This window comes from Aspergillus eucalypticola (genome assembly GCF_003184535.1).
Source record: "Aspergillus eucalypticola CBS 122712 chromosome Unknown BO83scaffold_24, whole genome shotgun sequence".
Lineage (NCBI taxonomy): Eukaryota > Fungi > Ascomycota > Eurotiomycetes > Eurotiales > Aspergillaceae > Aspergillus > Aspergillus eucalypticola.
In genome coordinates this window covers 257,478-282,867 of record NW_020290298.1, presented here as the reverse complement: position 1 = coordinate 282,867, position 25,390 = coordinate 257,478, and the positions used below count along the sequence as shown (strand labels likewise).

At 46.3% G+C, this 25,390-nt stretch overlaps 4 protein-coding genes across 4 annotated transcripts; 3 read left to right on the top strand and 1 right to left on the bottom strand.

Annotated features, from left to right (window-relative positions):
- Window positions 1-4,383: 4,383 nt before the first annotated feature.
- Window positions 4,384-6,123, top strand: BO83DRAFT_451888 (uncharacterized protein; the record flags this gene model as incomplete). Its single annotated transcript, XM_025536848.1, has 7 exons — window positions 4,384-4,554; window positions 4,677-4,743; window positions 4,800-4,926; window positions 5,038-5,139; window positions 5,255-5,395; window positions 5,649-5,731; window positions 5,813-6,123. Coding segments are annotated over 7 exons (732 nt in total), but the record flags the coding sequence as incomplete, so codon positions are not given.
- A 4,465-nt stretch (window positions 6,124-10,588) lies between these two features.
- On the top strand, window positions 10,589-11,718 carry BO83DRAFT_410475 (uncharacterized protein). The gene is made up of 3 exons (XM_025534217.1): window positions 10,589-10,905; window positions 11,106-11,229; window positions 11,427-11,718. Exons 1-3 carry the CDS (start codon window positions 10,891-10,893, stop codon window positions 11,579-11,581), a joined length of 294 nt encoding a protein of 97 aa, XP_025385083.1. The 5' UTR covers window positions 10,589-10,890; the 3' UTR covers window positions 11,582-11,718.
- A 3,659-nt stretch (window positions 11,719-15,377) lies between these two features.
- Window positions 15,378-17,237, top strand: nsdD (GATA-type sexual development transcription factor NsdD; the record flags this gene model as incomplete). Its single annotated transcript, XM_025532909.1, has 4 exons — window positions 15,378-15,409; window positions 15,500-16,433; window positions 16,526-16,858; window positions 17,025-17,237. The coding sequence occupies 4 exons, from the start codon at window positions 15,378-15,380 to the stop codon at window positions 17,235-17,237; spliced, it is 1,512 nt and encodes a 503-aa protein (XP_025385082.1).
- Window positions 17,238-21,295: 4,058 nt separating this feature from the next.
- On the bottom strand, window positions 21,296-21,902 carry BO83DRAFT_419572 (uncharacterized protein; the record flags this gene model as incomplete). Its single annotated transcript, XM_025534889.1, has 3 exons — window positions 21,724-21,902; window positions 21,615-21,645; window positions 21,296-21,560 (listed from the first exon to the last, which is right to left on the bottom strand). The coding sequence occupies exons 1-3, from the start codon at window positions 21,731-21,733 to the stop codon at window positions 21,296-21,298; spliced, it is 306 nt and encodes a 101-aa protein (XP_025385081.1). The 5' UTR covers window positions 21,734-21,902.
- Window positions 21,903-25,390: the final 3,488 nt, after the last annotated feature.

Sequence of the window (25,390 nt, the reverse complement as noted above, 5' to 3'; positions counted from 1 at the left end):
GGAAGTGGGAACAAGTTCAAGTCAGATAAAATTTGGTATAGATAGACTTGGTCGACTAATCGACTACTAATCTATTAGACAGTTAATATTACTAGTAACTAACTTACAAGAATAGATTTCTTACACGGACAACCAGAGAAGGACCGGAACGGAAGGATTGAAGGAAGCAAGGAAAAAACGGAATGACGGGGGAGGAGGGGGAGGGGGAACCAATCTAACACGGTTGCTTTGATTGAAGGTTGCCGATCGCGATCGTTGTAATCAAATCAACCAGGTTGTCATGGACCGACCAGAGAGACAAGAGCCACACTCACTGACACCTCCATCGAATTCATCCGGTGGCGTTAAGGACGGGCCCCCGTCCCCCAATCCCCTCTTCTTCTTCTCCCTCTGTTCTATTCTGTTTCTATTTATTAAAATTTGATTGCCCGTATCTTCTCTAAATTATTCTTCGTTCCTTCTTGATAATCAATCCACTCACATCCACACCTACCCACCCCATCCATCTATCCATCTCGGGGACCTCGTTTGCGGGATCTTACCTACTTTGCTTAGTAGATAGATACGTAGATGAAATTGGAGTTATAGTAAAGTGTCATCATCAATATCATCATCGTTCATTTCCCGGCCCCTCTCTTCTGCAGATTTGATCCTGACTACTACTAGTTAAAGTAACTACTTATACTTAGATAGTTAGTCCCGTCTTCGGGTCGCCGTTCTATTGACATTTCTAAATATAAGTTGGTCGTTCCCTGTTCCCACTCACCGAGCGGGAAAAAATCGATAGCAACACGTACTACGAAGTTAGTATAGTCCTACTACGTGCTGTCATATTGCTCCAACTACTACTACTACTACTACTACTACTACTACTACTACTACTACTACTACCACTACTACTACCGGGGATATTCCCGAATCCCGAACGATGTGGATATATACCAAAACCTCGATTTTAATTAAACAACTAATCAAAAAGAGAGACTAGAATAAATACTACTACCAAGAAAAGTAAAAGAGGAATCATTCGATCCGATCGGTAATAATAGCGAATCTCGTCCGTCTCTATTACCTGCTTACTTAGTTACTACTACTTACTAGTACGTACTAACTACCAAGATCTACATCTATCTACCTGTCAGTGGTTGTCAGCTTTCGTCAGTACTAAAGTTTCCAGTTCTAGATCCCATAAGCCGGGTGTATCCGTGGTTTCCTATCCACGTGTTATTCGGGTCCAGGCTAAGCAAACTGTAACTAAGTGAACTAACTAGGTGAGATTGGAATCGCCAGTCAGGAATTAATCCATTTTCACTTTTAGTTTGTTGAAAAACTTTGGTACCGAATTTGATGGTGTATGTATGTATGTATGTATGTATGCTGTTCTTGCAAAGTTACGTGTGTGTGAGTATTGCTTAGAACAGACGGGTTTTATTTCTTTTTTACTTTCGATGATGAGTTGTCTTTTTCCTTTGGTTGGGTTCTATGTTCTTTTTTCCTTTTACTTTGTAGATTTGTGGTGATGAGGTGCAGTGGTTACTTGATGGTGATATATATATATATATATATATAATGAATGGCATCTCACATATGAACATACGAGTTTGCATTTACTACTAGTAGGATATATAACAAAACATCGAATTTATATGAAGGGTATCATCTACTAGTGTACTATCAATACTTCTACATAGTACCAGTAACACACATAATCTACAAGTAGATCAACAATACACCTACAGACCACATACAGTCCAACCTGCAGGTCATCCCAAGCTGTGCGGTATGGGCCGGTGCGAGATACTACTGGTAACAACGCACCGAGCGCATCTGGACCACACACACATACATACATCCACACACCAGCAGCAGCAGCAGCAGCATGATGATACATGTATCTAGCTTCGCTAGATCGGTCAGGCGGATGCAGCACTCTAGCATTTCATTAGTGGTTTATGCGAAATACTATTCATGCATCTACTACTACTACTACTAAGTACGTCTTCTTCATGTCGTTTCAAAGTCTATGTGGCAGCGGGCATGAATAAGCACCAATTGGTAAGAATGTATCTTACCTCCTAATTCATTGGCCATGATAAAAGCAATGCAAAAGTAAAGCATAACAGACTTTACTACTACTACTACCTGAAAAAAAGATACATTTGCAAAGTAAGATGCGTACTAACATCGAATCGTACATTTCCGAAAGTAATATAACCCTTTTACTTAGAATACGAACGTAAATTATGATTGATACATGGTAAAGGGCAGCATCATGTGGTACTAAACATTCATGTGGTTAATTTACGTGGACCCCAAAACGGGAAAGAAAAAAAAATAATAAGCCAAAGTCACTCAGTTGGTCGAGTCAGGAAATTCAATAGAATCTATAAAGAAACCTACTATAGTCTTGACGCGATCGGAGAAAAAAAAAAGGCATATCTCATAGCCATATGGCTTGCTGGCATGATCGATCGGGATCAGGTTACATCGTGTCTTAGTGTGTAGTGGGGAGGGGGGGGGGGGGGGGAAGGAAGGAAGGAAGGCAGGCAGGTTTCTCTATCTACCGTATGGGTTTAGCATCGGAGGGCTGATCAGAAAGAAGTAAGAGTAACTAGGTAAATTAATTTATGCTTACTTGTTCACATGATGGGGACCCGATCGATAGTTCAGATGGCCACATATCATTAATATTCACATTGGCGTGACTAGTTAGTTTGGTTGTCGTATATTGCTGGCTGTGGCGCAGTTTGCTACATGTGTTGATAGTGGTGGTCAGGTAATGGTGCTTTGTGTGTTGGCTACGGAGACCCGTGTCGAGTATACTACTAATTCACCTGCATGTATACCACCCACCCCCCCCTCTCCCCCCTAAAGAAATCGTCCACTTGCACATGATGCAATATCTTCCAAACGTTATCATTCGCCTTGAGAAGTTCCTTGTTATGGTCATCTAGATGTAGATACTAGATAGATAGTAGTGAAAAGACTGGGCAGACAAGCAGGCGTGCAGCCCCTTTTGCGGGCTGATTTGTAAGCTCCATGACTCGCAATTAATATACCGTGTGGTAAATATAGCTGCCTTCAGCGGTGGCTATCCGAGGCTGCAAGCTCAGCAAGCATGGCGTCCGGGATCAACGACAATAATGCTCTTCACTATAGGATCCTCAGAGGGTCGATACTGAATAGTCAGTGAGTAGGGCAACGGGATGATTTGGAGAAGGGGAGTGGTGGGTGGGTGGAAGAGCGGCCCCAGGCGCAACGTGCTGACTCTTCAGAGCCGGGCTATGACGCTGCTTCACTATAAAATGGAGACTGAGGGCTAACGGCGATTCATTAAACAGTCAGATACTAGCACCGTTCCGGTTGTCATCTCCGTGGGCTGTTCGTTAGTCCCAGTGATAGACCTCCGGACCTCATATATCTTAGCCCCAACCACCCAAGATCCGCGCGCAGATTAACCCGCCGATGGGCGATGGTCGATAGGCGACGCTAACTAAACCCAACTCTAGGCGATAGATAGACGTCCCACTGCCCAAAGTTGGCAACAGTCGAGACGAGGATTACTGCCACTGTTTTCCCGTACTGTTCGTTGTAGGCTACAACCCACGGCGGGTTGATGATCAACGGCCGTTATCAAGTCAGGAGCCACACCTTGACTGGATCCATCCTATGAAAGCACAGAATCTTTCGAGGATCCTCTCTCCTCCCCCCTATTCTTTGGTCTTCAATGTCTTTCCTGTTTTCTCTTTTCTCTCTCTATCCAGCTTCCGAATCTTCTCTTCTGGAGAAGCGGCCAGAGGCGCTGGGGTCCACTGACTGTACCCACTTTCTTATTTGCCGGGTAAATTCGACGGGTTTCCAGTAATGGGGTTTTATTGCGGGCTTCCAGACGGATGGAAAGGAGGATTTGGAGAGTGAAAGTCGAAAATACTACGAGAAGCTAAGTCAAGTGATGAACTCGAACCCGTCAATCAGATCCATTCTACCGGGAACCGCGCTACTCAGCCTGTATTATGTTGTGTTGAGGATGTACTCTACCTAGCGAGCGGGGACTCCCAGTTCGCAGCCCTTTTCCAAATTTTTGGTTGATTTAATTTATCCCTTTTCGGGTGACAAACCTTTGGAGGGCTAGATGGCCGGCCTTGGCTAATGAGTGAATGCGAGATCCGCCCCCTCATCTTTCCAGACGGAGATTTCACGTACTTTAGTTGATATCCTCGACATGTCATCGAGATAATCTCATGTATCTATGCCTCACTAGGATCGCGTACTTTTTGCCACCATGCATGGTTAACCTTCCGGATTTACGCTGATGCGTCCCCCAGTGATCCGTCAGGCCTGACCACCAAAGAGGTGGATCACACCACAGCCGGGTCCGTAGATGTGGTGGGGAAAGTCAACGTTCAACGGCTTGGAAATGGGTGCGTATCTGGCAGTTACCGTGCCGCGGCCTCCGAATTCGCCAAGTCCTTCACTCGAGCTGCTGAGAAAGGAAAGCAGGATTGGGCTTGCCGGGCGTTTTTGACACCACACCGATCTTATGGCTCCCAAACGGTTCTATTGCAGTCTGCTGGGCCGCGCCACTACATGATTCATGAGAGGGCAGCCTCTTTTTTCTGCGGTCGTGTTAATCTCTGCTAATTTGTTCTTTCTTATCCACTTCTGCTCCCTTCAAGGAACCGTGTCTGGTGGATCGGCCAACCGCCTCGTCGGTGCCAATATTGGAATGTAGATGTTTGAGAAGTAAAGATTATAGATCTGAGTGTCCATCGATGTTTCGGGATTTGCTTACGACTCAGTTCGGGGTATGCACAAGAGCCGAAGTAGATCCGTCTTGCGGCCGGCGCAAGATGAGGCGACAAGGGCCGAAAAAAAAAACGAAGTGTGGAAAATTTTTGAAGACGGCGGGACACCCTACCCAAGACCGTTAGACTATGATGGCACACAATAACGCGGTCTTGCTTTCTTTTTTTTTTTTTTTTTTTTTTTTTCTTTTTCTGTCCATTCCGTTTCTTCTTTGTCCCCATTGTAAACAAGAAATTTGACAATATTATGGTCTTTTATAGAATTCCTTCGTGTCGAGCTGACCCTGGAACCCGTATGCAAACCTGAAGTGGCGATCGCCACTGTGGCTCAAAGGTCCTATACAGAGTACACACTTTTGTTCGTTCATAGTCTCTCTATCAGCCATACAGATAGCCACCCATGGGTGGGAACAAACACCTTAGTCGTAAAGGATTCCGATGATTGACAGGGCCATCTGTCGTATTCGTCACCCAAGGCAAGGGTTTCTCCAGTCGAATCTTGGTACACCATACGCCAAAGACGGGAGAATGAATGGAGCCGATAAAGAATGGTCCACTTCACGTGTCTTCCAGGGGGTGCTGAAGGAATGGTGAAAGAGGAATGGATGACAAGTGGGCCGGCCCTCCGTCTGATCCCCTGGACTCCTCAAATGGAAGGAGGAGACCGAGGCTATCCTCAGCAACTGTACTCACATTACCATACATACTTGACTGTAACAGCGCTCTATATCGAAGTCATCTCATATACAGTAAAAAAATTCGTAGGACATTCTGTTTCCGACTCGATGAACAAGCATGACCAGCCAAAGGAACACAGTTCAGACTAAATCGTGTATGGATGAGTGTTGTTGCCGGTTGGAAGGGAGCCCTTCCAAATTCTACTGTGGTCGATGACCCGGATTTCTCCCTTCTCTCTCGCATATATGGTCACCGAATCCCCAATGGGAATATTCATAACCATTGTTACTTACCTTTCAACGAATCTTTAGGTACTAGACAGTATTTAGGAACTTACCGATATCAGATGTACTGCACCTGTATTCGATGAGAAATCAGTTATTCCCTCAAATGGGCTTTAGTGGACTTGGGAATTTTGGGGGGTTACTCAGTAGAGACCATACTAGGTGGTTGGCGGAGACCGTTAGCGTCGTTAAACGCGCTCCCAATCGGTCGGCCTGCAGGAAACCCAAGTCTTAGTAGTCCAAGGACAAAAGCAGGCCAGAAGTGAAATTTATCGGGTTTAGCCGTTTTTGACGAAACCCCAGCTGTCAACTTCCTGGTTTGGGATAAGTCGTCGGAGAGTTTACCGGGATGGATCCACTACCGTTTGACACTGGAGCTCTCCCTACCCCCCTTCTGCTTTTTCTCCAGCCCATAGAGCTGTGCCAGCCTTTTGGCCCATGAGCAATCGGCCCGTCTTATGCAAAACAACAAGGGCCAAGTCAAACCAAAGGACTGTGCAGAAATAGCTCGTAGCTAGCAGTCCGAAATACTGGGCGCATTAGTACCTTTGGAATGACCCGGAGAGGCATCTACACACTATACCGAGGTATCTGGTCGTTGAAACAGCTGCAAATCCTTGATTGATGACTCGTCGGTCAGACACCAAGGATTACGAGTCAGTGTAGAGAGTATCAAGAGGATTCCCCTCACTAATGCGGACGTATTTGGCGCTGTAATGGCTGTTGGAGCGTCAGTAACCAGCCTCAGATGGCGAAAGGGGTGGCAGGCAATAGTGAGAGGAGTATTCAAATTTCGAATGGGCTCATAACAAGATGTCTGCACCAATGAGCAGGTAACTGTTGAGGAGGATGCGATCGCTCGCATCCTGGGCTCTTGCCATAATGGTCGAAGCGCTGTCGCTCACTTTCCTCTTTGGACTGGATGATGATTTTTTGACCATCTTGGAGCGATCGTAGGACCCGGTCCCACCCCATCCCCCATTGCCGGTATCCAACAGCTGTACTTATCCTAATATTGATAGAGCGCAGTCAGCGAAAACGTTAGCGAGGTGCGACGGCGAGCCAACGGTCGCAACGGCCCTTGAACCATCTCTGTTGGCGCTGTCGATCCCATTATCCGCTTTTCGGCCCACCATTCTCCAACCCCATTATGACACAGTAGAGCTGTTTTGGCTGCCATATGTCTTTTTGATAGAAATCTTCCGATACCAATGGTGTGCTCTGAAAATACTCCTTACGCTTTCAACCCTGACAGCCTGTTTGCCGGCTGGGGCTGTGTGCAACACCCCACATTGTCTATCTAGCCCCATAGTCGTCGTATTTCCGACTCCTTTATTGAACGTGGTCAAACATCGAATATAGAGAACAACCATATCAGTCAGCAGAGTACTGGGTACCATGGCCATTTACCAGGCCTCTGTGGCGTCGTGTAATATAGCAATTCGGCGGTACTTTTAGGAATTCGTAGGTGAAGTCCCACCTAGAAGCCCCCAAAGGGCCAGTATAACATGTACTTTGAAAGGGACGTAAAGCACTTTTTCAATCTCCCTGTACAATATGACGGTTGATTGGTAGAAGCAGGATAGCTCTAGTGGGTCAGAAGAGTGAGTACGCCACTAGTGCCGGTATAAGTCTGTAGATTGGGTGTCTCCGTTACCAGGGAAGACATAGGTTCACGGCTGAAGCATTGCCGATGATGGATGACCAACCATTTCCTTAGTGATCAATAGCCGGGATAACGCGCGCTGGATAATTCTTTCCCACAGTAGTAACCACTGCCCCTCACAAGACGCTTCTTGTATGATATCTAGCTAGTTCAGAGGCCATGCAAGCGCGTGACATGTCTCCCACGCGTTTCAGACTTGGGATAGATCAAATTAGCGGGCCCTTGCTGTAACTTTTTAGTGCCGGCTGATGCCCGGGAAATACTTAAATGATGTACGCTAAAAGCAACTGGTCACTCTTGGACCGCTTTGGTCTGGGTGGCTTCCCTGTTGTTAGGTTAGACCCGTCAACGTTAAGAGGCTTCCTGGGGCTGCGGCAAAGCCCAAGCTCCGGATGCTGAGTTCATCATCCAGTGGATTGAGTCACTGTCTCCCAGCCTTCCAATGGCGATATAGTCACAGTGCCTGGAAGTCAAGAACGTTATCACCCTTTGGTGTGGATGATCCGTTATACAGAGCGAGCGACGCATCTGGGGCGTTGTAAGAGGGGCTGAAACAACTTCATGGACAATTAATGAAGAGGGGTTGGACGATTCGTCTCAGCCGTAGAATACGTAGGCTGTCACTTTCGTCAAGCCGGTCAATGTGATGGTATTGCCAGTACCTAAGTACTCTGTATGGAGATACTTACTGGCCAGTGCATCCGTCTCACCCAATCAGAGCCGGTCAAAAGCTTGGGACCTCGCGCCGAGCAAAGATTTCCCGAGAATGCTAATCCGCTTTTGGATTTAGCGAGCGCTCCGGCCACAGCGTTCCTCGTTGTGTCCAGAGATCTAAACCAGACAGCACTGCGCTCCCAAGTGATTTATGTTGCATAAAAGCTCGTACACATAAAATTCGATGTGACTCACGCAATAGCCGGGCAGGAGCTGCAATCAGTCAACTAAGTCCGCCTGATTAAGTCGGTCATTATTGGGGGCGACCGCTGGCAGATTTAATTTCGTTGCCGCCACTCAGTCTGTGCACCGGTAGATACGACCAAAAGTACCAGATGAACAGAGTGGCCTGTCGTCATAGCTTTGGTGTTCCTGGTTCGTTGCATCCGGGCAGAACTAATGCGGGAAGTATATCTCGCGAGGGGAACCCTCCATGGGGATGAATTATTGACGAGGAGAATTAAGTCTGTAGGATGAGGTCATGGCCTTGGGTCCCCTCCCAACATCACATGTAAAACGATCGATGAAACAGGATAGTAATCAGAGAAAAACGTCCAATCCTTTCCTTTTAGGGATCTCCGACACCATGCGCTGGACCTGGCGGAAGTGATTACCGTAGCCTTGCTAAGTCGGGTAAAGATCGGTTACTTTCAGTTGATCCCTCAAGGAACATCTTTAGCGCCATCTGCTGGAAGTCAGCTCAGCTTCCCCTAGCCTCGCCATGCAGTGCAGTTCGCAGAAGACTGTTCCCCTTCCTCAGAGCTAGAGTGGGAAAGCCAAGTTCAACGGTGCTAAAATTACGTACCCGGGGCCGGTCGCAAGATCGAGCAGCTCCACGGCAATGGCAATGGACCGGCAATAGTTTCCAGTAGCCATGTCTGGTTCGATGGGGGTATGCCAAAAAGTTGCACTAGCAAGCAAGCCACTAGAACGAACCTATTGTATTGGTAGTTGGTACTGAGTACTCTTCAATTTAGATTGAGGGGCTATGATCCTCTTTGAGTCAGATCTCTCCACGGAGTACCGGTGGATGAGCATGGTTGTTTCATTTCAGGGGCCGACGACTTCCGGGTAAACATGGGTCTGAAGCGTCATGGGATAATGATGGTAGTGTGAGTTAGGGGGGTTTTCCACAGTTCATATTAATATTTTGGTTGTTGTCTGACTCGTAGCTGCATATCGGTTGTCCACTTTCTCATCCAGCTATCTATAATACGTATGCGACATGCATTACTAGGAAATTACACACCCTACAAGAAAGGAGGGAGGGATAAAAAATTCTTAACACGAAACTTTGCAACAATTGGTATTTACGAAAAGGTAACTCTTGGATTCGATGAATTGGGGGGGAGAAGTCTCGTTAAGTTCATAGTCGGCATACTTCTTCGATCTCAGAGCCGTTGGAACGACGGATTACATCACACAACCCGAATCATGGTTCTGAGCGAAATGTAAGCGCAGAAACGAACCCGTCATATGAAGCACTTTATAACAGTTGTCAGAGCATAGTGGTTGTTCTCGCTGTTACACCGTATCCTGATAATAACACACCTGTAAGGAGCGAGATTCAAAGTCAAGATCAGTCTGAGCCAAAGCTTGTTCTCTGCAGTAAGCCCGTATCGTATGCATTCAAGATCCACTGTTCCAATATCCTTCCTGAACGTTCCATTTGGTACAATGACCCCCTCCGAAAATAGTGAAAAAAGTCAAGAGCAGTAGGATATCATCTCGCATACATCAGGCGAGGCTTCAAAAAAAGTAATACGTCCCTAAAGAAAAGCAAAATAAATAAATCAATTTAAGAAGAAAAAAAATCGATAAAAAACAATAATGATCGCCTATAATCGCGGGCTTAATTAATTAATCTATAGATGCGCAAATCTACGATTCAGAAGTTGGGGCCACCCAAAAATGACTGGTTACGTCAATATCTTGACCAGCAGACTCATGCATAGACATCCGTTACACTAGATGATACTGGCGATTGGCGTCGATCTGAGGCCTATACGATAAATAACGCGCCCGTTCGTTGGCCATCGCCAATCATGTGGCCTAGATCTCGGCTCGGAGATGGATCGTCCCCCAAAGACCTGCAACGTGCATGCCACGGTTGAACAAGTAACAACGATAAAATACTGCCTCTGCCATCCCTTTGGTTAAGTAAAGGTTATAACCATGTCTTCGAAACAGTTTTATAGTGGAATACAAAAAGCCACTGACATACTAGTCAACAGAGATTTCATTCACCCGTCTTTCTGTTTGGGTCTTTCGCGCCGAGGGAACGTCCTACTACTACTCCGGTGGGGGGAGGTCTGCTGTATACGATACGACCGCGCATACGGCACGATATCCTTTCGGGGAAATAGTCCGATCCTGGGAGGGCCACTGATAACAGCACATAATATGTAGTGCACTGTGATTCATTTCTAATGGTGTGGCCTAAATATTTGTTAGTGCCTATCCTTCCCGACTAAGTGAGCACGCTTGTTGCAGCTACCTATCACCGATCGATCGATCGAAAAGTTATGTGCATCGATGCTCCATGGAGTAAGTAACTTCGAAGGCCAAGTGTCGGCTTGGCTCTTTCCAAGTTCCAGCACACCGTTGTACAGATTTACCCCAACCACTGACGCACTAAAGGATGCTCTCCGGTTCCACCATATTCAATAGTTTACTGCTATTACTAACATTCTCAAACTAGTCTGACTCTAGACCCATTATTGATCAGGAAAGTAAGACCAAGATGCAGGCGCGCGAGGTAAGTTCATGGTAAATGCACTGGCTGGGGTCCCGACCATCACGAAGGGCGATGAATGAAACGAAGAGTGGAGAAAAGAAAGAAAAGAATTTGAAAAAACACAAAATAGAAATTAGTGGTCTGTATACACATGTCGATGAGATAAAGAAATGCAGAGAAGGATTAGAAGAATCAGATATTTATTCCCAAAAGGTTGGAAGGGGAGGGGAAAAAAAAAAGGGATGATGACGATGGTGCCACCCACGAACGGCTACGCCCGAGATCTCGAGCAAGGGAAAGCGGGGAGCGTCGTACCGTACCATGGAACAAGCAACGCAGGCACGGGTAAAATACCGATATGCTGCTTACCAGCCTTTCAAGAGTCTCAACTTTCTGTTTCTCTTCATTCACTCTGCCAATGAGTTTGTTATCCGATCCTCCAGTCCTGTAGCTAAGTGCACCGGCTTTTTCTGACCGATCGTTACTTTTTCAACAAATTCTGTAACCTACGCGCGGGGAATTATCCCATATCACGAGCGTAGGAGATGGAGGGTCAGGGGTAGCAGACGTTAATTCTATGCGGCAGGAAAATCTGGCCACGGCTGCAGCTAAGTTTTGGGCGGTTGTGCTGCCCTGCAATGTGAATGGACAGATCTCCGCCAGTTGCGATCCAACGGTGCATTTTCTTTTGGGCTAGCTGCAGCCAGAGATGGACAGGTATATATTATAAGTGAGTGTGTGAATGGATTTTGCTGATATGCGACTCCCTATCCACACTGTGATTGCTTTCAGATCTCTACCAAATAAAGCAGTAGTATACATGTGGTTGACCCTTTCTGAAACACACAGGCATAGCTATTAGAAGTAGCAGTTCTAGAATCTTACAGCTGCTTGAAGGCGGAGTGTAACACAACAACTGCAATCACCACACTTCATCGTAAAAGGCTCATCTGTGCTCAGGTAGGAACTGCGTCTAATAATTTCAACGAAGACAGTTAATGAAAAGCTGTGGGATGACCTGTCTTTTGGGCATCACCAGCATACCTGGGAGATCGCGACCCGCTAGACTAGAGAAAATGGCTACCGCATCCCAGCCTTATATTTTGCGATCGAATTAGATCTTATCAACGATCGTAAACTTGGGACAATGCTAATGCGGGGAGCCTTACTTGGCGGTTCGCCATGGATCGCAATTTGGGGAGATTTGAGGGAAGGAAAAAAGAAAAGAAAAGAAAGGGTCAGAGACCAAAGAAGAAAAGATACATCATCCCAGATTTTAGCGAAAGCATTAAGTATTGCACACGACCTTGTCAGCATATGATCAGTGCTCATAAAAGCTGCTCTCAACTCCATTTGATACTCCGAAGAGGTCCAATTTTGGAACTATTTCCCTGTTCAGCGACAGGAAAATCCAATCCCGAGTGAGTATTGCCGGCCTGTTTCGATATTTGCATATCTGCGTGTCTGCGAAGTGCCGATCACCTCTTCGTGAGGGTATACTTGAGATCTCTGATGGTAGTCAGCGAAATGCTTAGCACATCAAAGCCATTGTAACCCTAAAGCAAAGCCAAATGGCAAGAATCACAGTAGTGGAAGATGGTTTTATCGTAGGAAAGGAATTGTGGTTAATCCAAAGACAAGCGCCTTCACATATAATACAGAATGGTTGGCGTCTTCATTCGCAAAGTCAAGTCATCTGGAACTTCTTCCTTCAGCCCATAAAATTGCCTGAATGATAATAATACGACATAAGTTGTGGTAATCAAACCCTTCATTAGCATCTAGCCACTGTTCTTGCTAATGACAGGCTTGCTAGACTCCGAGGTCATTTAATTCTCAATATGGTCACCTCTAAAACTACCCTGTTTCAATCCCCTCTATTCCTTCTCAATCCCCATCTAATCTTGATTTCTAGCGAGAAAAGTCCAAGGCTGTTGGCAGCCCTCAGCATAGTGTGCGATCCACTCCAATGGATACGCATCGATGTCTCCTAATTCGGACTAGTACCACATTGATTCGATGAGGGTAGGAATTATTTTTCGCAGGAGTCATGTTAGTATACCTCTAGAAGAGGACTGATTCTGCCGTTTGAGCACGATGTTGTCTACCAGCTTCTTTCCAATGTAACCTCATCGTTGAGTTTAAACCCAATTTGGCCCTGAAGAAGATTTTCTCGCCGAAACAAGTTTCGAGAAAATTTATTCAGTAATTAATCTGTTCAGAAACACCGTGGCTACCACAGGAGAAGGATTCCTTCATTCTCATTCTTATGGTTTATCTCCGCGGTGGTAAAGGCCTGTTTAAGCCTAAAGCGACAGAGATGGCAAGGGAGAGAATACCTCGTCTGTGTAAGTCGGAATAGAGAATGTGAGCTGTGGGAGCAGCGGCAGTTCCTGTGCAGTAAGCAGTTTGAAATACGTAACATGGATGAAATTTTGGTAATAAGTGTATAGGTACATACGCGGTAAGGAAAAGTGGAAACTTGTATTGAGAGGGCGGTTATGTAATTGACGCGGTTTTATTTTTCTTTTTTTTAATTTATTTTTCTGTTATTATATTAAATTTATACTTTTTTCTCCTCCCTCCGCCAAAAGGGAAAAAGGGAAAAAAGAAATTCTCGGGGCCAGGGACACCCCCCTGGTAAGGCTCCATCGCCCCCCACCCAGATATCCGCACATCGCCAATATGATCCCAACCCACTCCACACTTCGTCGAAGATCCGCAGTTCGCAGCCGTAAAGCTTCTGTAATTCGCCGTAACTTTAAAGTGGTCACAACCTCCGGTATGATTCGACGATCTCATAGTCCGTTCTGGCTCCTCCGCCTGCCTGTCTCTCTAATTTTCCAGGTCTGAGCTCATCTGTCCTAGGCCGACGTAGTTTTAGTAGCTCCTGTTTGGATCCTCCCATATCTCGCGTGTGTGCGGGCCTGAGTGTTGGACTTAAGTGGGCTAAGTATAATTATAATTGTCTTTCATATTTGCACGCATTATAACTATTATAATCTTCTGCTGGTGCTGCTCCTCCTTCCCATTGTTGTTCTTCCTCTTATGGTCCCGCCCACCCTGCTGGCTCAACCAACTACTTACTTACCTTACCCACCACCACTCCTACTAAGGTATTTACCTGCCCTTTTCCTCTGCATCTCTTCCCCTCTGAATTCTTGCATTCCAATCAAAAGGGAAGAAAGAAAGATCCTCTCCTTCCCCTGCCCGAGACATCTTCGATCCCATTGTCTTTTCCCTTTTCCCGAATCCGCTTTCCCCCCCCTCTTTGACATTTCACTGCCATCTCCCCCAAATCGTTCCTTCCCTCTTTATTGTCGGGAGGAGATCGTGTTCCTTTCACAACCTACTCACCCTACCATTTACAACCATCTCTTCCTACCACACCCATCCAACTACTCCCGACATCTTGAGTCCTTGCATTTTTTTCTTTCTTTCCCTCCGTTAATTCCTTCCCCCATCTCTTCCCCTCCCCATCTTTTGTCTGTTGTCATAATTATTTATCTGGTACTATTTTTCATTCCTTCCGATCTTGCATTTGTTATTTTTCTTTTGGCGCTCTTCGTTGAGATCGCTAAGGAAATAAAAAAAAAAAAGAAGGCTCTCCAGAGACGGAAAGGAAGAGAAAGAGGACCAACCAACGTCTCCCTTCCCACGCGACGCATTCATCTTCACAATCCCTTGCGTTCACTGCGCCTCCGCCGCTCCCGCGAACTCAAACATTGTCAAATCTATCTCTTGAGTGAACTCAGCACGTATTTCGACTGCCAATCTAGCGATTTGGACTTCCTGTGCAAGGTTTAACCTGGGACCGATGGTTATTCGAAGAGCTGGAAGGGCCGTTCTGATTTGACCTGTTCGCTGCGCGTTGCGGGTGCGTGCCGCACTCTCTTGGTCGCCCACTACAAGAACTCACCCCAACAATTGCGGGCACTTTCCATCGCGATCGCATCGACTTCAGACTACCTGACCTTTTTACGCCACCAGAAGCCCCGGAGCACTTACCAAATATTGTTTTGAAATCGTGTTGCCGCCTTCCGCCGCTTGTTATTTTCTTGGCCGATCCAGCCGATTCTCTCGCTCGAATCTCGCCCGATATCGTCGCTTCCACCCCCCCAACCGCCACCACCCCCAGACAATCTTGGGTGACGAAAGACGTGCCACTGATTCACGTTCCAAGATTTTCTAATCACTGAAATACTATATAAACTCAGTTCATTGGGAAAAATAAATCGAGGCAAACATTCGGCCGCGAAGTCAGCGACTCAACACTCCGCAGCCAATACGTTTAATCTTTCCGCCTTTTGAGTTTCTGGGAGCTCCGTCGCAATCACTGTGAAAGCTCTCACACCTTGCTATTACGGTGCAATCTCACCACCTTATCGGGATAGCACAGACAACACCAATTTATCCGCTGGACGGTGGCGATAGACATTGGATGAGATTGGGAGTAGTTGCTCTGTAAACCCTCGAAACAAGCCGTTGGCGTGATGGGGTCGTTAGAGGCTGAGCACACGCACAGGTATGTTTACCCTGTGGTAGCTTGTCGCAAATAGTCATACGGGGGGCTTACCAACAGAAAATTTGCTAACGATTCTTGTTTGCTTCCTAGGGAACATCTACCAGCTCTGGGATATCTTGGCAAGGACGGACCTAGCTACGCTCCGAAGCACCCCGGTATAGCAACAGCACATACGTCCTCGCCAACACCACTATTGAGTCCAACCACCATGTATACAGGTCAACCCTTACCTGTTTCCTACACTAGTTCGACTGGTTCTGGTCATCTACAAGCTGGATACATATCGCCCCCGGATTCGCGCCGCGCGCTGGAGGAGGAGAAGGACAAACAGCAGCAACAGCCTCAAAGGCAATCGCTCCCATCAATCCATGAGGCTCTAGGGAATGACAACCATCTACCATACCCTGCGCCGACTCCGGCTCCTCCACAGCAAGCTCATCACGCGCCACCTCATTCCTTACCTTCTAACATTGTTGGGCGGCCAGCCACCGAGGGACCTCCAGGGCCGCCAAATCCCTTTTCAAGTGGAGCAGCGACTGGCCCTTTCATGCGGGAACCTGCTTTTCAGCACCAATTGCAAGCAGAAGCCTCAAGGTCAAGCTTGACATCGATCAACACCCAGGATTCAAGGAACGCGTCCTTGCAATCACTAAATTCCGGAAAGTCACCTACTCAAAGTGCGAAGACTGGCATTACTTCGATTTCTGGATCCCAAGTTGGATCTGGCTATGAGTACAGCGCGCCTCCTTCTGCCGGGAGTGTGGCCTCGCCTAATGGTTATGGTGCGTTTTCGCAATCATTCTCATTCCAGCCGCCACCCCCATCAAATGCGGCAACGTATTCAGCTTCTTATGATGCTCGATCCTATGCGGGGACATCATGGAAACCTGGTGTACCAGAGACTGCTCGTGTGGACGATGTAAAACCGAGTCTAGCGACCCGTCCAGCCATCGCGGGGCAACCACAAAGCGATTCTGTTAAACGTCACCTGGAAATTTACGATGTGGAGACGTCTCTGAATGAGGTATGTGATTGTCTACTATGGAACTAAGTGGATCAAAATTGAATCTCCAATTGGTCATTTGATATGAAGTGCCAGATCGCTAATAATACTAGATTGCCGAGATGAGCACCAGAACCTTGGATTTTTCCAGGCACTATGCGGCAAGGGCACACCACACTCAGCGTTCTGGCCCTGTCTTGGGTTCTCTGCCCTCGATCCACGAAGTTGAAGAAATGCTCAACATACAGCGTCGTAATCAGGATGCTTTAATTCGCATACGGACAGCAATCTTGAACCAGGAGCATGCCCTGGCAGAACAGATGGCTCAAAGAAAGGCTTTCAAAGCCGGTGGGGTACATGACGATGTCCACCACATGGCAATGTACCAGGAGGAATACAAGGGCAGTGGCGGGTTTGCTGGCCCTGATTCCAAAAAACGACGAGGGGTACGTCTACTCTGGATTTTTTTTTTCCCCTTGTTCCCCATTCTGTTCTTATTTCCCCCCCTTGGCCCTCGATCCTGTTTACTAAGGGATTACCCCTCGCCCCTCAATTTCTTCACAAGCATACCCACTTCTACTTTTGCCATCGCTAACAGCGGCACTCGTACAGAAAGCCGCCCCTCCCGGTCGTTGCCACAGTTGCAATCGAGCCGAAACACCGGAATGGCGCCGTGGGCCCGACGGTGCCCGGACTTTGTGTAATGCGTGCGGCTTGCATTATGCAAAATTAACTCGGAAGATGGGCGCGAACAAGGCATCATCCTTGGGTTCAAATCTGAAGCCCAAGACTGCCCTGGACTCCGCATCACCGAGTAGCCATTAACTTATTAGCCTGTTCATTTATGTGGCGTTGGAACGGCATGGGACTAGAAGTGTCAGGCGTTTTGAGTCCTGTTTTCACTCTTGATCATTACCTAGTGTTGGCTTCGTTTTGGTCCTCGTTTGATCTGCTTCAAGGTCAAGTTTTTCCTTTCGGATGGTTTGGATGATCACGAAAACTCCGGGCATGCGGACTTGATTTGGTTTGGTCCCATTGGTCCCTTGAATTACCTTCTAATACCCCTTGCACGTTGTGGGAAAAGGTATTCCGATAGACTTTTTTTCTGTTTTTCTCCAGTCTTCTTTTTTTCCCCTTCCTGTTTTCCCTCCTTAACCCACTTCCCCCTCAAACTCCGCCTCATCATATTTTGGTGGCTTTAATCTTTACTCCGTTCCATCATCGTTGTGCAACTGGCTTGTGTGCACTCCGACCCTTTTGAGTTTTTTCTTACGCGCCGCTTGTCTTTGGTATTATGCTACTTGTTGCCTTTGCTCTGGTTTACAATTATACCCCCCGTTTCCTACCAATGTCCTGCTGCTTGCTTGGAAATTGCAATCACCTCCAGATGTGCCTATATGATGTTCATGCACTCATGTCTGTCGTTGAAAATTGAAGAGGGTCTACTGCCTCCGTGTTATGACTAAAGTGTAAAGATAGTTTTTTTCTCTTCACTTCTATAAAAAAATTTACTATATATTCTTACTATAATGACTGATTTGTCATTGAGTGGTGACCTAGTATGCATCTAGTATCTGCTATGAGGTAAAATGAAGCTTCATTCGGTAAGCCGGTCATAAAGTCGAGAAAATACCATGCAGTGCTCCGTACCACGGACTTTTCATTCAATAATGCAGTCAGAGCAGTAGCTATCCACGGGTCCTTAGCCTTAGCCTACACTATTGAGGCGCAAGCGACGAAGAGGCAATAGCGCCTGATTACATGGCTCTCCCACGCCCCGGGATCTAGACGCCAGTACCTTTGGCCACCACTGCCCACGGAGCTGTGGCAATTGTTGGAGCCAGGGGCTAGGCAAGATAAACTCGGGAGTTGCTTCTGTGGCCCTTTCTGTAGCGTACCAACGTGTTCATTCAGGGCGTTCTATAGTTTAACCGGCATGACCCCGATTGGTGATGATCCTGCGCTAGTCACATCTTCGACGCCCTTATGATGCATTTAAGTGGCGTCTATAGGCTTCCATACCTTTTCCCTTCCGTAGATCATATACACAAAGTCCCTTGGATCGGTCATTTTGAATAAAGATCGCTTTGGGGTCACACCTCGGGATATCCGGCTCTACAGTGGAAGGCGGGATCAGTGAACCGAAACTGATTACCAAATTAGGCCTACAAAACATTGATTACTTAAGTTTGCTTTCGGCCGACCCACATGTAACCAATGAGCAGCACGGTCGGGGGAGAACGCGCTGGAGGATTGGAAGCAACCAGAAAGGCCTCCAAGTTCGTACCATGTCTGACTCTGTGGCTCTGGCACATGAGATACGGAGGCGCCTATGCCGAGCTATTGCCTTACTCGCCCGACAACTCTCTGAATAACTTCAGATTCACTAGTGCCATGTTGCCTGGCAATCTCAGTTCAGTGATGGCGAACAGATCATGCCAGGGTTCTGTTTGGATCGATTGCTGTCAGATTATGTGGTACTTGCGCTACCCCGAACGATCGAACCGATCCGATCTCATCTTGTCTCATATCTAGCAGGGGTTCTCGAAAACCAACTACTAACTCTTGAGTCAATTGTTCCTGCAACTACTAAGTAGTAGTACTGTAGCAGCAAAACATTGGTTACCTTCCTGGCCTCGGAATGACGCACCTCATGTGGAAACCTAGACTAGATGTGCTGATTGCACACAGAAGGCGGTGTTTAATGGTTGCTTAAGATCTTATCCTGTACAAACCCCCCCCTTTCTCACCGCCGATTCATCCCCGGCATCCTGCTTACCGCCTCGAACGCCTCTCTCTCTCACCTTCTTGGGAGGTCAGGTGCAACCATTTCCGCGGGCTGGCTTAGATAGGTCTACCCTATAATGACCCGGAGATTGTTTTTGGTATCCGCGTATTTTCTATCGATAGGCTAAATCAGATAGTGTTCAATAGTCTGCATATGGAAGAGTTCACAGAATCTGTCATTCATCCGAGAAACCTCGACCTCCAAAGAAGCACTAGTCATTACGCTTCCCTTTTTGTAGCGACCCCAAGTAGAACTGAATTGAATTGCACCCGCAGATAGTAACTATGATGTCTGCTCAACTACGGACAGATAGTCAATCTAGAGATGCCATCAGTTCTTATTTGAGACCGTCTTCGCCGTGTAACACGGTGATCAATCAGCTGCGCACTATTGCCTTTTTTTTTCCTTCAATAATACTACCGAATACAACCAGACACATTTGGCCGAAGATGCGTATGGAAAATCATACCATGTAGAAAAAGGTCCGTAGGTTGATTTGGAATTAATCTACAGGCCGTGTCTCCACGTCCGACGCGACTCTCCCATTGGCTATTTCTCGATCACGATCATGCCACACATCTATCAAATCTGAGATTAAAGTGGCCCAGACTCCATACCGTTTAAAAGTGCTTCCCTCGGCCGTCGCCGCCGGTGCCCGATAAAGTAAGCCTAATCGATTAATTAATTAGTCGCCACTAACACGCCCAACAGAACCCTTGTTCAAGGTGTCTCACGGACGGGATCTCGGGTGCCAAATTCCACTGCATCTGTGCCCCCGAGATCCGACCGATCGGACGAATCGAGGTTACGTCATGGGAGGCTGAGCGAAAAACTACTCAATCTATGTTAATTTAAATCGAGTCAGGGGAAGAATATTCTCGATTCAACCATGTTCTTTGGAGGGCTCTGAACCTCCGAAGTAACTTATAACTGACTAGTATGTAAGTAGATTAGGCTAAGATGATACTCGATGTCATTTTGGAATTAGTTCCATTAGGAAATCTTGTGTCATGTGCTCCCGCTGCTTCCGAGAGGATCATGCATGGCGCCGCCCTTGATTTGCACAACGTACAGTATGTATAGTATGTAAACCCAAGGTATGTACTATTTCCCCCCTGTATATGTAGTATACTCCGTAAGTAACTCCTTCTATACACAGTGTCTCACTACAGACCCACTGCAACCACTCTGTCGGTACTGCTGGCTGTGAAGGCATCGTCATACCGACCTTCCGTTTCTGTCTCGTTCTGTGTCTGCATGATGCAATCCTTAAGTGCACTATCTACGGATCCTTCCTGTGCATACAAGCTCACTTTCTGACATGAGGTGGTTGCTGTGGTAGCCTCATAGATTGCCTCACAAGTTAGAGTGTCTCGATGGGTCATCTTTGCAGAACTATAATCTGATCCCACAGAACTTTCTGCTACAGTCGCTGAAACTTGTCATCTCGCACACATACACAACATACACACAGAGACAGAGAGGGGACGAAAGAAGGAAAGTCGTCTCTTTTCCACTTCCTCACAAGTTGCGTGTACTCCGATTTGAGCAGCAATCATGCAACTGGGAGGACTTGTGTGTTTCCTTGAGAGACAACCCAAAGTTAGCCCTGATTGGTCTCATGCCAAGCGGGTCTGAAGGGCTTTCTCATAGTAACACGTTGTCCTTGGGCAGTAGCCCGCTACATTCCAGGCTGACACACTTGGCTTTCTTCACACGAAGGCATCAATAATAGACTTCTCCGATTGACACCGAAGCCAGACTTGAAAAAGCAGACCTGCTTGGGCCCTGAGATCGTCGGTTGCAAAAAAAAAAAAAAAAAAAAAAAAAACAATGGCATACATTTCCTCCTTCCATTGATCGGCGATAAGGGCCGATGTCTGGGTCGATCGGGAGATGTCCCTTATCGAGCCCACAGTTCGCGGACTCCCACCCCTTGCCCGCCCACTCTCTTTGGATCTTTGGGCCAGATCGACATATTCCCAGTCGTGCTGGTTCCTGATTGTCACCCAAGATTCTCCTTCGACTTCCGCCGTGTCCCGGTATGGTCCAGCCCATAGCCAGCTAGTTCGGCTTACTCAAGGTCACGAACTACTCAACTGAGTACTAGAACATTCTCATCATCCACGATCGGAATACGTCCCTCAGTGGATCGATGGTCCTGAAGCATCGGAATCTGATAGGTGACAGCGCTATGAGGCGCAAGTAAAGTCCGGAAAGTTTGGTTGGTAGTAGCATCCGGAGTTAACAAATCTTGGGACTGCAGCTTCTCGAACTCCCTTCCTCCTACCCCATACAGCCACCAAAGATACCCACCGTGAGCAAGAGCGTCGTATGCTATTTCGGTGGGCGCTGTGGGCCTGTACTCTGTTAGTCGCGTGCGCCCCAAATCCTCGCAAGCTCTCAAGCCTCACCGATTCTCGTTAGAACTGTTTTTGGCTGTTACTAAGTATTGGTAGTAGGTAATAGTCGGTATCTCGATGCATACGGCCCCTGTATGCGAATACATGCTCGCATACATACATACATCCATACCTGACCCCTGTCCTGCGTATTACATACGCCAGTCTTTGTCTGATTAGGAGGCCCGATGTTATTTATGCTGTGAAACATGACGTCCCCATCACTATCATGTAGGTACGCCCCTACACGGCACGTACTATAGGCATTAGGTCTTTGTTAAAGGTCATTGACACTCCATGATCGGGCATATATCAGAATATGATTCCGCTGTTACACGACAGCAATAGTCAAAATTGACATACGCGGCGTCTTTTTGCACTATGCCTCGGTGTAGTGTTGGAAAAACTTGTTTTTGTTTTGGCAGTGCTCTAGTCTGCATGAGACTTGACTTGAACTGATGTATCCCAAGTAGAACAGTCAGATTAACTAACTATTACATTCCTGCTCCGTGCGTGCATGCATGCATACTGTATGCTCACATGTACACTTGCCATGCAGCAGCGCAACCCTGCGTTAGGTAAATCATGTATGCTGTATGTACTTGAAAGAAACAGATAAGGGTGTATTGAAGCGTTGCTGAGCATGTATGTAACTGACTTTACATGCATCCATCGTTACATACTAGTAGACCTTCATACGTACTTGTATCTGCAGGTTTGCGTGTATCTACTAGTAGTCTCATGCCTCGTGTCAATCGAGGCGTTGGAATGCGATTGGTGGGACGGGGCTTTAAGTTACCAAAGTTACTCTATCCTATCATGACCCAAAAGACACCAAATCTATGGATAAACTAAATCTCACTTAGTTCCTGGAATAGATAAGTGCCAACTCAGCGAGCAGTGCGCCCCTCATACTATTTTTTCTGAGACCACAAGCCATGACTTATGAACACGAGGGGTGGGGGAAGTCAAAAAGCAAAAATAAAAAACAGACCGGGAGGGAGGCCGGAATGCACGGCTGCCTAAGCCAAGCTGCTAGGATGCCTTAGGAAAAGCCTCCTGCAAGTATGCACGTAAGAAGTGCAGACTGAGCGGGTTGTGGGTGGATAACTATAATACCTAGGTCCTTTTTTTTTTTTTTTTTTCCCTTCCCAACTCCCATCTCAAGATTTGAAATTTCAAATGTCTCACTATTCCTCCTGAATGGTTCTTTGCTTCCAGTTGTGGTCCTATAGTTCCCTATTACGTTAAGTCCCCAGTTCTCATACGGATGTTTCTTTTTCTAGGAAGAGCTTTGCAAGGATTTCCCGATTTCCTCCCCCTCTCCCAATGCTATCTTGAAGGTTGTATTACCTAAGTTTAGGTTCCGTCGTATCCTTTCCTCTTACATCGCTATTGTAGCCCGCGGGTCCCGTCCGTTCCTCCCCAACAATCGACAATTCGACCTAGAGACTTTTTTACGCATTGGTTTGCTTTCCCCCATTGTCGAAACCGGGCAGTGCTACGATCTATCGGTTAGCCGCATGGAGCTTTTACCAAATGAGGGATAGAATAAGCGATCCCACGGGATAAGAGGTAACACTCATCTTGGGTTCCCGACTAGCGTGCGATGGTGGCTCGATGGACAAGACATCAGATCTCGACCAAATGGGTTTTCTGCACATAGCCCCACGCGGATAACCCCGCTGACTGGATGGAACAAAGAACCGTAATAGAAGACGCTTGGCCATCTTTAAAATTTAGTTGGGGTACTTGAAGCATGAAGAATTCGCAAGCCAAGCATCACCGCTAGAGGGGAAATGGAAAGAGGGGGATAATTGGAGACAACTAGAAAGAACGAGAAAAATTATATATAAAAAAAAAAAAAAAAAATTTCTTTCCCTTGCCCAGTTTGTAATAGTGAAAATGTTTTTGGTTTATCTCCTAATTTTTGGACAAATCTTCTTTCCCAAACAAGGGAATTTGAATTTGGAATTGGGTTCGCGATCTCATGGTATGTTGTGCTACGGTGCACAAGGGCGCGATGAACCTATGGCCCCACTTTCACCGGGAACAAGACAGTTTAGGGAAAGTTTTTCAAGATCGCGCTGATCGAGATCGCTGCGATGTCTCGGTAGAAGGGGCGGGGTGTAGTTACCGCATTCTTGCAGCGAAGAACAACCTATCTGATTCTTACTTACTACTCACTCACTGCAGCAGGCCCTTTCCCAAGTGGGGGAATATTACAAGACCTTTTCTTTGCTTTTTTTTTCGTTTTCGGTTAAGTTCGTCTGTCGCTCCTTACTTTTTTCAGTTCTAGTGTTCCTTCAATCACTTTTTAAAGAGTTTTAGTTTTTTTAACGTCGCTGAACATACGGAGTATAGCCTACTCACCTTTCGCAGTAATTTTCTCCCGATGTGGGCGGTTTTATAATTGAACATAATACCTTCTGGTATGGTCTGTCTCGTACTGGGCCCTCCTCATCTTAGTCATAGTAAACTATACGTAACGTAACCCACGGTTAAGCGGCCGACACGGTTAGGCGGCCCATCTAGTTATCCCATATAAAAGATGTCTTTTTAAATCTTTCATATCTCAACTACTACTGATTCTTATTAATGATAACTTTATATATAGATAATATACAGCAGAATAAGTAATATAAAATTTTTTTAGTTTCTAAGATTTTTTCTTATACACAATATATCAATATATCCAGAATTACAGATAAATTACAGATTTTGTAATATGATAAGATACTATTCATATTTATAGAAATATTTGAGAAGTATTAGATAGTTATTTGTATAATTTATAATCTATTTATCCAATATTCAGTCTTCTAGTCTTATAATAGTTGAGATATCTTGTGTTTAAAAAGGGTCTTTTATATAGTATTACCAGCTGGGCCGCTTAACCGTGGGTTACGTTTACTAACATGTTATGGTCGCATCTTGTATGAGACTGAACAACTGCCTAAAATGATTTTATTGTGTCTCTATAAGGCAATCACGACCTGGAGCTGTCATTGAGAAGCGAGCACTTGTCATTCAGCCCAGCATGTCCTTGTTTTTTACTCATTCCCCACCCTCAGAGATCGAGAAAAGAAAAAGGCAACGGGCAAGGCAACTGACTAACATATGTACATGACTTCCAGACAGCATCCTATGCACAGGGACCCCTGCTAGCCAAGTTTCGCTTATGCTTATCAAACAGAGAATAGTATAGCGCAACAAGCAGGGGCCGATACAACTCGACCAACACCGGCGGTACATACCCAGGTTGTGGAGTACTGTAGGGAGATCGGAGAGTAGTCCCGATCAGTTTCATCCAAACAATAACCAGATTGAGAAATTTCCATGCAAAAATTATCATATGCATGGAATACATTGGCTGGGATAAAGAACCGAGGCGCTGGGACTTATCCGGTGGCTATCTTATTCATAATTATTAACCGTTGCATTATAATCAGGTATTTAGATACCTGGCTTAGTTTTATGGGGTGTGGACAATATAAAATTTGGCCGAAAAAGGTAATACTACTTGCGCTCATGCCATCATGATTTGGTTGACCTCGATCTCTGATCGATGGAACAACTATCGCGTGCCGCCAGTCGGCGGGCGCGCGCGCGCCCTTGCATTAGCTCGCCTCGCTCATGGCTGGTCCAATCAAGGTATGAGACTGCAAGAATGTGGCTTCTTTATATCTGGGAGTTATTGCACATATATGATTGCATACATGCCCGCCTGTGTGCGCTGTATACTCTACCAGTCATATCGGTTGAGATAGGTAAGATATTGGGGTAAA

What these genes read in the sequence shown, in the direction of transcription:
- BO83DRAFT_410475 (XM_025534217.1), top strand. An exon ending in AACAAGCAACGCAGGCACGG is followed by an intron (nt 11,230 to 11,426) that starts GTAAAATACCGA and finishes TCACGAGCGTAG; the next exon opens with GAGATGGAGGGTCAGGGGTA.